The sequence below is a fragment of the Nannospalax galili genome, unplaced genomic scaffold (genome assembly GCF_000622305.1).
Source record: "Nannospalax galili isolate Female #2095 unplaced genomic scaffold, S.galili_v1.0 scaffold408, whole genome shotgun sequence".
Lineage (NCBI taxonomy): Eukaryota > Metazoa > Chordata > Mammalia > Rodentia > Spalacidae > Nannospalax > Nannospalax galili.
The window spans coordinates 962,831-974,470 of record NW_008358662.1 but is presented as its reverse complement, the minus strand read 5'-3'; the positions used below and the strand labels follow the sequence as shown (position 1 = coordinate 974,470).

General features: G+C 36.6%; 1 protein-coding gene across 1 annotated transcript in view; it reads right to left on the bottom strand.

The window, feature by feature from the left end:
• Positions 1 to 11,640, bottom strand: part of Mycbp2 (MYC binding protein 2) — a 343,026-nt gene that overhangs the window by 277,789 nt on the left and 53,597 nt on the right. Inside the window, 1 exon segment of the mRNA XM_029558112.1 lies at positions 4,356 to 4,509. Within this exon segment, the coding sequence (XP_029413972.1) occupies positions 4,356 to 4,509 (154 nt within the window).

Below are 11,640 nucleotides of genomic sequence, written 5' to 3'. Positions count from 1 at the left end.
GGAGGAAGAGGAGACAGATAGAGAGAAGGAAAGGAAGGAGAAAGAAAGAAGAAAGAAAGAAAGAAAGAAAGAAAGAAAGAAAGAAAGAAAGAAAGAAAGAAAGAAAGAAAGAAAGACAAAGAAAGAAACAAAGAAAGACAAAGAAAGAAACAAAGAAAGAAAACACAAAGTTGTCAGAAAAAAAGTGATATGGCGATAAGGGAGGTGTTGGAGGGGAGGAAATGGGCATGAATTTAATCAAAACACCTTATATGCATGTATGAAATTCTCAATAAAGTTTTTTTTTAATTGCATGGTGGCACACGCCTTTAATCCCAGCACTCACTCGGGAGGCAGAGGCAGGCAGATCTCTGTGAGCTCAAGGCCAGCCTGGTCTACATAGTGAGTTCCAGGACAGCTGGGGCTACAGGGAGACCCTGTCTCAAAAAGACAAAAAAAAAAAAAAAAAAATTAACTCATGGCTTAGAAGCATGGGGGGTGATGCATACATACACTTATTAGCAATGGTGACTAACAGATGTTTCCATTTATTATTTTGTTTGAAAGACTAGTTTTACTATTTTCATCTTCAAAGAATAGACATGCTAAAAGGATTTTTGCATGTGCCCCAGATCTCTCTTGAACTTTCCTAATTTTGTGACTAAAAGTTAATGGTTTCTGCTTCCATATTTCTTAGTGGATTTTGAAATGCAAAAGTTTGCCCTTGATCTTGGAATTTTAAGATTCACATAAATTTATGTAACCTTTATTTAATTTATTGGATTTCATTAAACTTGTCCAGTGTAATAAAAAATAAATAATTTCAAAAATAAATGCCATGAGTTTTTTTTTTGTTGTTCTTTATTTTTTAATTTATATGTATGTACGTGCCATGACATTTGTCAAGGTCAGAGGACAGCTTTGTAGAGATGTAGAGATGGTTCATTCTTTCCTTCTACCTTTATGTGGGTTCCGGGATTGGATTCAGGCCATCAGGTGAATGTGGCAAGAGCTTTATCTGCTGAGTCATCTTGCCAGGCCCACGATAATATATATATATATTTTTTAATTTTCTTGGCCAGGCATGGTGGCGCATGCCTTTAATCCCAGCTTTTGGGAGACAGAGGAAGGCAGATTTTTGTGAGTTTAAGGCCAGCCTGGTCTACAAAGTGAGTTCTAGGCCAGCTGGAGCTACAGGGAGACCCTGTCTCAAAAAGACCAAAAAAAAAAAAAAAAAAAAAGCACGCATTGAAAATACAGAAGAAGAATCAGAGATCTAAACAAAGAGGTCTCAAAGATGGCTAGAAACATCTCAGAGAGTGTTCAACATCGTAAGTTATTAGGGAACTGCAAATTAAAACCATTCTAAAGTATCACCTTACCTCAGTCAGACTGGCTAGGATCAAGAGAACAAATGATACCAAATGCTGGCAAGGATGTAGAGAAAGGGGAATGCTTATTCACTGCAGGTGGGATTGCAAACTCATGCAACCCCTATGGAAAACAGGGTGGAGAACTCTTAAAAAACTGAAAATGAACCTACTATATGACCTGGTTATACCACTCCTTGGCATATGCCCAAAGGAGTCATCCTATTATAAAGACACTTGTGCTGGGCGTGGTGGCGCACACCTTTAATCCCAGCACTAGGGAGGCAGAGGCAGGTGGATCTCTGTGAGTTCAAGGCCTGCCTGGTCTACATAATGAGTTCCAGGACACCTGAGGCTACAGGGAGACCCTGTCTCAAAAAGCCAAAAAAAGACATTTGTACAACCATGCTTGTTGCTGCTCTTTTCACAATAGTAAGAGATGGAAGCAACCTAAGTGCTCCTCAACCAAGAGTGATTAACAAAAATGCAGTATATTTACACAATGGAGTTCTATTCAGCAGTAAAGAAAGATGAAGCAATGAAATTTGCAGGTAAATGGATGAATCTAAAAACTGTTATACTAGGTGAAGTAACACAGATTCAGAAAAACAAACGACGTATTGTTCTCCCTCATTTGTGGATCCTAGCACCAAACCCTTTTAAAAAGATGATGCTGAAACAAAAGACCTATGTTCACCCTCATTTGTGAATCCTAGCACCAAATCCTTTTAAATTCCATGTCCTTTTAATAGCATGATGCTATACAGCAGTCTCTTCTTCATGAAATAACCATCATCATCATGACTTCAGCTGTGCCTGCTGGCTAAATATTGTCACAATTTGGCTTGGTGACAGTTGTGCTCATTCATTAAAGGAGAGCCAAGGAGGGCCATTGGAGTATCCAGCTACTTTTCCCAGCCAACTGTATGTAATTTGGCCCTAATCACACATGACCCATGCTGGGTAAAGGCTTTCCACTGTGCACACCTTCAGGTCATACATACACCTCAGCAACCTCTCTGTCATCTAGGTAAGTAAGCTCAGTAATTTCATTGGTTCCCCAGTAAAACTTTAATCAAACATTGGCTCGAAACTAGAAACTTAAAAAGGAATAAGCACTGCTTAGTATCCCCAGGAAAAGAATTCTCACAACAGATGAAAATTTTATTTGTTAATGCCATTATGTCTCATAATTATTTAAAAAAAAGAAAAAGAAAATGAGAATGTAAAAGATGTTAAAAGGATATGGGAATGGAAATATTTTCCAATATAGACAGAAAAAATGAGAAACCCTAAGCAAGTAATGACAGTCTATATACTGCTTAGTATCCCCAGGAAAAGAATTCTCACAACAGATGAAAATTTTATTTGTTAATGCCATTATGTCTCATAATTATTTAAAAAAAAGAAAAAGAAAATGAGAATGTAAAAGATGTTAAAAGGATATGGGAATGGAAATATTTTCCAATATAGACAGAAAAAATGAGAAACCCTAAGCAAGTAATGACAGTCTATATAGTTTGTTATAAAAATGAGAAAGCCTAAGCAAGTGATGAAGGTCTGTGTAGGTTTGTTATGAAATATAAAGGACAAGACAAAAATAATATACACATAATGTTAAAATTTCTAAGGTCATAGTTTAGTCAACTAGTTTAACGAACAAAATATATATCTAGTCAAGGTTTATCTGAGAATATTTGGTTTTTCACCCAAATAGCTTTATCGACATAGCACATGGTAATTAAAAGTACCAGACTGGTGGAAATAACCTTATTGGATGTTTAACAGCCAATGGATGTTAAACATAACCTATTGGATGCTTAACATACTTTGTAGCCTATATTAATCTGATCAGAGGGACTTAAAGGACAGTTTTTACCCCATGCCCTCCAAGGTCGACTACACAGCAAGGACTTGTCTCAAAAAACCAAAATAAATAGAGAAGTGAAGCCAAAACACAGAGATGAAGGAAACAAACTCGAATGTAGACCAACAGTGCAATTTGCACACTAGAAGCATCAGCACCACTCAGAAACTCTTTTAAATATAAATTTGGGGCCCAGCTTATAGCCATTGACTGAAAAACTCTCCAGTTGGGTCCCAGGTGACTTAGATACATCTAATATTTGAGAACTGCAGTTCTATTACTTTTGAGAATTTTCCTATATTGATAAAAGAATTTAGAAAATTCTAGACTTGTTAGATATCCATAGTTAGCATCAGAGAAATACTATTTTTATTTATATATATGAGTATTTTTATTTATGTATATGAGCATTTTGCCTGCATGTATATAAGTGAACGCATGCAGGAATGTCCACAGAGGCCAGAAGATGGCATCAGATCACCTGGAACTGGAGTTATGAACTGCTATTAGCCTCCAAGAGGAAGCTGAGAACTGAACCTGGGTCCTCTGCAAGAGCTGCCAATGCTCTTTACTGATAAGCCATCTCTCCAGCCTCTGAGCTTAGGTTCTTACATGCAAATCAAGCAATGTTAAAATTTAAATATACTTTAAGTCAACATTTTTATGTAAGGAAAGTTGGTAATGAGTCAGAAGCTTCCTCCATAACACAAATTCTTATTTATGATGAATACAAAAGAAATGTCTCGTCTTTAGAAACTAATTGTACTGTTTCAATGGAAACTAACAATGACATTTGCTCTGTTTCCCTACTGTTTTAAATGCTCCAGAGTAACAAGTAGAAAAAGTAAACATTTGCTATTTGTATGGGTGCTTTAAATTAATTGGGATTTGAAGATTTGGGGTTATTCCAAGATTTCAAGAATTTGGTTTGCTTTTCTTCTATTGTCACAACAATCAAGATATGCCTCTGCATAAAGCATAACTCTTAAACCCTAACTCCAATGAAACACAGTAAAATAACCAATATTCCTGCTCTTTGAGTACTCAGTCAAACACAGGCTGCATTTTAGGCTCTCATGCATGTTTCCTAAAAGATGTGGTTCTCTTTTAAGCACTTCACTCTAGGAATGAGCTCTTACCTAGGACATCTGGTGGCTCTGACTGGAGGCCTTCTGGCTGCTGTCCTTGAAGCACATTCAGCAGAGCTTGGAGACTCCTCAGACACAGGGATGGATGAGAAAACCGTGTCTCCTTGATCAACTCAAAAACTTCACAAAGTCCAACCTCAATAATCTGTTTAAGATGAAAAAAAGTTTCATTTCTAACATGTAAGTGAATGACACTTTCTACATGGTCTAGTTTTATGCAGCTTATCTCAACACCAAATAAACCGCTACAGGGCTTAAAAGGAAAAGCAAAACCAACACATTTTCTTTCAAGTTTAAAATGAAGATTTTTAAAGTTATGTAGTTACACAGGTTAGGAGCGACATTATTTAAAGATAGCTTTGGTACAATGAAGAGATCGTGAAAACATCTGGAACAGTAAGCTAAAGAGTAGATTTCATTCACTCAGAAAAAATAGGCTGTATTAACTTACAAAGTTCATTTGGTTGTATGCAAGTAAAATTAAGCACTCTAGTTTTGCTAAAGTATTTTACTTATCTATAAATCATAAAGGCAACAGCACATACAGCAAAAGATTTTTAAAAGAATTTTCATTTTAGCCCTTTTTTTACAAGGGTATCATCACAGTATTGATGAGGGAATAGGCAGTATTCCCTCATTCCTGCAAGATAATCATGAAAAAAAATAAAAGCTGCTTGGCCAAAAATATCATGGTACTTTTACTTTAAATGTAATATTTTTCCCCATTGGGCCAAGAAAAACTGACTCTAGTTAGCAAAGGGGATAAATTTATAATTAAACATTGCTGAGAGAAAATTATAGCAAACTGCTATAATGATATATCTTTGGAAATCTAATAAAACATTAGATAATAAAATTCTACTGCTTAGCCAACATCAAGATTTTGAGAACTAGATTTATCTTGAAGATGTGTTAAAATAAATTATGAGAAGTAACAGTAAGAGTTAAAATAAGAAGAATTAGTAGAAATGCTTCAAAGCAATATTTCTATTGGACAAAACACTGGAAGATTATTATTTTGATTAAGATAGTTTTTTCTATTATTTTTATTTTATGTGTATGCATGTATTGCCTACATGTATGCAAACACAATTGTGTCATGAAAGGCAGACGAGGGCTTCGGACCCCCTGGAACCAGAGTTACAGACAGTTGTTAGCTGCCATGTCGGTGCTGGGATTTGAACCTGGGTCTTCTGCAAGAAGAGCCAGTGTTCTTAACCACTGAGCCATCTCTCCAGCCCCTCAATTGAGATTTTTAAATTAATTCACACATAACATAAATACCCCTACTAATGCTGGGAACTGAACCCAGGTCCTCTGGAAGGGCAATCAGTGCTCTAACTGCTAAGCCATCTCTCCAGCCCCTCAGGCTGGTGTTTTCTACAGCAATAGATAGAAGATCTATGTGTATGTATTCATTTAAGAAAGATTTATTCTGTACTATACAGCAAATAAATAAATACCCCCTCTAAACACTTGCTATTAATACACATAACATAAACACCCCCTCTAAATACTTACTTTGTACAACTCACTAGAGGAGATATGAAGTTATACTGGGCCCTATCTTCTCAGAGTTTGTAATCTAGAGTATTAAATGAACTGTGTGCATGAATTCATACTCAGTCCGGATCTCTGTTACAGAATTTATTACATTATCATGTAACTGACTATTTTCAATTTAATTTCCCAACTAAACTGTGCCTCTCTGAAGACAAGGAACAGTTCCCCTACCACCACCTCATGACATACCCCATGCTTAGCTCAGTGCTTGGTACATGATGGAGACAATTTCTTGGCCTAACTATCTGCTCATTTATATGCTAAAAACTATTGTAATTCAGGAATATATTTTTTCAGACAAGGATCAAATTAGTTGCAAGCAAGTCAACTGCAGCTCTGATTATCATTTGTACGGTTTCACAAGTGTATTCATATAACTAAGAAGTTAAAGTAACTAGTAGGATTGTCTTTAGAGATGTTACATAACATATAAATAACAAGGCTATAATTCCAGCCTTGACTATAGTTAACATTACCCAAGTTTATGCATAGAATCTCAATTCATTAAATACTCCTACAAAAATTTTCTCCTGACATAGTTTTTTTCTCCTGGAATGGTCTAAAAATAAAAATGTGCTAAGATTTCCATCTGCCTATATGCTTAGAGGAAATCAAAGTGTTAAATAGGATTTCTTTTCTCAAGCACTGTGAAGCTGTGACTATTTTAAGGATGCTTGTGCTATCAACAACTGTAATTTTTCATAATTCAAGGACTCTTTAAAGTTGACATTTTGGATTGGGATACAGAAATTAATAAACCTTACAATAGATGGTAAGGCTGTTATGAACAGGTTCTTGGGGTGTCTCTGCTAAGTTTACAGTGTAATAAGAAAGCTCTGACAAAAATTCTACTCAGATAGGTGCCCTAGGAGAAGAGCACTAGCAGACATATTCATAAAACTTTAGACACAATGATCACAACAGAGAACTCTCTGCCTAGGTTAAACACTATGGATCCTCACTAGTCATTCATAGGTATTGATAGGTATTGAATACATGACAACATAAAAAGATCAACCTTATCCAATCATAAATGATTAATATTTAGCTCTTATTAATTTATTTAGCTCAAATATTAAATGATTAATTTTTGTGTATACGTGTGTGCTCAAGAAGCCAGAGGAAGACAATGGGTGTCCTCCTCTATTTTCCTGCTTCATTCTTTAAATTGGGTCTCTTACTAAACCTTGAACTTGTCATTTGTGGGCTAGGCTGGCTTGCCAGCAAACCTCAGATATCCTCCAGTCTCTGATATCCTGCTCCCAAAGTGCCCAGATTGTAGGCACATAAGGTCATGCATGGCTTTTTATGTGGGTGCTAGGGATATGAATCCAGGTCTCACTCTTGCATAGCAAACACTCTTACCTACAGAGCCATTCCCAACCCACATTTTCGGCTGCAGTTTAGCTAAGAGTATTTTTTAAACGTGAATTTTGAAATTAGACCTTATACTTTAAATCCATCTTGACTACTGAAAATTTACTTGCTCTTCTCTTAATACTAGTAAGGAAGAGTATAAGGAAAAAAAATACTATTTCAGCTACTGTGTAATTTTATTGTGTAGAAATAAATGTACACTAATGCTCAGATAGGAAAAAGGAATATTTTAGGGTTGATGGGAAGTTCAGAAATTACCTCTAATTTGTCTTGTTTGTACAAAATGTTCTACATGTTCAAGTTATCTACAGTGATTATATACTGCCTTGATAACTAGCAAAATGTAAAATACGTAACTTTTAAAATTAGCCACAAATAAGCTTTAATATTTTCTTTTTCTTTTTTAAAAAAGATTTATTTCTTGTTATCTTAAGTGTATGAATGTTTGCCTGAATGTATGGGGTGTTCTGTGTGAGCCTGTTGCTCATGGAGGCTAGAAGAGAGCATTAGATCTCATGCCGCTAGAATAACAGACAGTTAAAAGTTGTCATGAAGGCCAGGCGTGGTGGTGCAGGCCTTTAATCCTAGCACTTGGGAGGCAGAGGCAGGTGGATCTTTGTGAGTTTGAGGCCAGCCTGGTCTATATAGTGAGTTCCAGGACAGCTCAGGCTACAGGAAGACCCTGTCTCAAAAAAGACAAAAAAAAAAAGTTGTCATGAAGGTGCTAAGAACCAAACTGGGGTCCTCCGCAACAGCAGCAAGTGCTCTTAACTGATCAGTTATCTCTCCAGTCCCAAACTTTAATATGTTCGATGATTAAACTAATAGCTAATTACCTAACACATGGATTTGTACATCTTTTAATAAACTAATAGCTAATCTTTTAATAAACTAATAGCTAATTAACTAATAGCTAATTACCTAACACATGGATTTGTACATCTTTTCAGGAAAAAGATGTACAAATTTTTGGAAATATTTTTGACAGGGTCTCCCTAGTCCCAACCTGCCTTGAAGTCACTATGTGGACCAGGGTGGCTTCAATCTCACAGAGACCCAGCCTCTGCCTCTCAAGGACTGGAATTAAAGGCATGTGCCGCCACACCCAGCATCAGAAAATAAATTTTTATAAATTTACTTAATTTTACTTTTTTACTGTTGCTTTCAAATAATTAAATTCTGAAAGCTCTCTATTATACTTGAGAGACAAACAACATAAATAAAAACCTGATTGATAAAACCAATCTAATATTAATGCTTGGGAAAGTGACATAAAAACATACATGGCCAAAGAAAAAAGGCATAAGAAGTCTTTAAAGGTTCTATTTTGTTATTGTCAAATCCCATACTTCCAAAGGTGACTCTATTACTCCAATAAGTGTGGACCTAAAAAATTAATTACATCGCATTTAGTTTTAATATTTAATTCTTTGCCACTAAACTTGTATCTTACTTTATTAAAAAGTCTTAAAATCAGTTGTAATACTTACAGATTTTTTTTAATCTCGAAGGGAAATTAGAAGTAGCTTTTTATGTCATTGCCTCTTTTACTGCCTCTTAAAATTGTTTCTATAAAGCAAATATTTAGTACAAATAGTATTTAGAAATAATAAAACCTAAAAGGGCAGAAGGTAAGAAGAGAAAGAGGAGGAGGCAGGAGAGGGAGGAGGAGGAGGAAGCGGAGATGGAAAGGAAGAATTTTACTTTTCAGGAGTATGAAATATCTAAATTCCTATCCTCCAACACACAAATGCACCTGTGATTCTACCATCTTCTGCTCTTCTCCTCACCTGGAGGATAAAATGTTCCTTCTACTTTTCAAACCCACTTCACTCTTTCAAACAATGTTCTTAGTTTTACTCTCCCTCGTATTTCTCATAGACAGCTGTTTCTAGCTGTGCTCTCACAGGTACTTCTCCAATCTACACTTCTTGAGCTTCAGCCACACATTGAATACCTCACATCTGCCTCAAAATCAGGATATTGAGAGCTAAATTTCATCTTTATCTTCATTCTATCCAGGCAATAACCTTATTCCAGTTTTCCCTGTTCCCACAAATGGCATTATCACCCAGAAACTGTGAGACTATGTTCAGATTCCAGTCTCTTTTGGTCATCCATAGTCTACTTATAACTAAATATTATAGTTTGTATATGAAATGTACCCTCAGGATTATTTGTTATAGCCTGCATCCCCAGCTTATAGTATTATTTGGGGAAGATTCTGGAAACTTTGGGAGGTGAGGCCTAGACAGAAGAACAAGATCACTGGAGGCAGGACCTTGGAAAGTATCTTGTCTCTAAGACTCTTCCTGTTTCCTCCTCTGCTTCCTTTTCATGAGGTGAACAGTTCTGTCCTCTACAAACTCTCATGCCATGTTCAAGTGTAAGGGGCCAAGTAACCATGGACTGAATCACCTGAAACCATGAGACAAAATAAAGTCTCCCTCCACTGTTTGCTGGGGAATTTTGGTCACAAAGTAACTAATATACCACTACTTGTTAATTCTGCTTCTGTAACATTCCTTGTGTTTAAGGCATTGCTACCCAATCTTCAACAACACTTCTGCTATAGCAACTGCAATGGCTGCCTACCTAGATTCACAGCTGTGTCCCAACACCCTTCAGTGGATGTCTTATTAGCATCCAAGTAACTTTGATGAAAAAAGTCTAGTCATATTATTTTGCTTAAATCTTAAATATTTTCTATTTACAAGACAATAAATAACTGAATCAGGATGACACATGAAGCCTTCATAATCTAACTTCTGCTGCCTCTGGCCCTACCTCAGCTAGCATTGTCTCCTTGTTACACTATACCTAGCACACCCTCTCATCTGTAAGGCACTAGAGAAGGTAATCATGGATTTGTCTGTTGCCTTTACTAGAAGAATCTTTTTTTTGTGGGGGGGCTTTTTGAGACAGGGTCTCTCTGTAGCCCTAGCTGTCCTGGAACGCACTATGTACACCAGGGTGGCCTTGAACTCACAGAGATCCTCCTGCCTCTGCCTCCCAAGTGCTGGGATTAAAAGTGTGTGCCACCACACCCAGCCTATAAGATGCTTTTTTAAAAATTTATTTATTTTAAAGTGTATGAGTGCTTTGCCTACATGTATGTAAGTGCACTGCATGTGTGCAGTGCCCACAAAGGCCAGAAGAGGGAGTCAGATGTCCTGGAACTAAAGTTATGGATGAGTTAGTCCTGTAGGTGCTGGAAACTGAATCTGGGTCCACTGAAAGAGCAGTCAGTGCTCTTAACCACTAAGCCTCTCTCTAGCCCCAGGATGCTTTCTTGAGGGAAGGAAATGTGTCTTAATTGTTTTTCTTACAACCTGATGCAATGCGGGCTACAAATTCAAAAAGAATTTACTTAAGAACTAAATAAATGAGTCTGGTAAGCCTGCATCTTTTAATAAAATAGGCAGCAAGACTAGAGTCAAACATATTGAAAGGGGAAATATGAATCGCACTAGAAAATTATGTAGCTCTGAAATTCAAAAAGCTTTAGATTATCTGAATATGAGTGGCAGGTAGTATGAACTGGACTTAAAACAAAATAGAAGGAAGAAGAAAAAAAGCTTTTTTATACTTTATTAATGATTACTGACTCAAGAAACACAAAAACAGAAAGAAAAAAATGATAGTCCAAGGCTAACGGTTCAATTTAATGCGACTAACTTTTAAATGAGGAGAGGGGGAATAAAGCTAATAACTGAGGTCTAGTCAGCCTATCTAGGGAATGTCTGGGAACACTGACTTGACAGAGTGGGCCATAACAGGGATGACAGAGTATATAGGCTCCAGCTGGGGGGCTATGGGAGGGTGCTGGTAGGGATGGGAGTATAAAGATGATTAAGATTGTTTGAAATGTTCTGTATAAAACACAAAAATTCAATAAAAACAAAAACAAACAAAAAAACTAATAATTGTGATAGCTTCAAAATCAAACAAAACCTGCCATAACCATCTAAAGGAAAAATAATTGAGAGAAAGAAATCTCAGATAAGAAGGAAAAGAAAAGTCACACAAGAGGACGAGCAAACACCATTTGGAGTGACATGGTGAAAAAGAAGAAAACTGCCTTCAAATTCCCATTACCTCAAATCATAAAGGCCTCATCCCTTCTTTTGTGTCAGCTTTTTGTGTTATAAAGACTGCCAAGGTATATGAAATGTCCACTCCCTGCTCATGCCACTACTCCTGTAGCATCAAAGTGCCACAGAGGCATATCACCACTTCTTCCTCTCTCTTTCTCTCTCTCTCTCTCTCTCTCTCTCTCTCTCTCTCTCTCTCTCTCTCTCTCTCTCTCTCTCTTTCATTATACTCACACATTGAC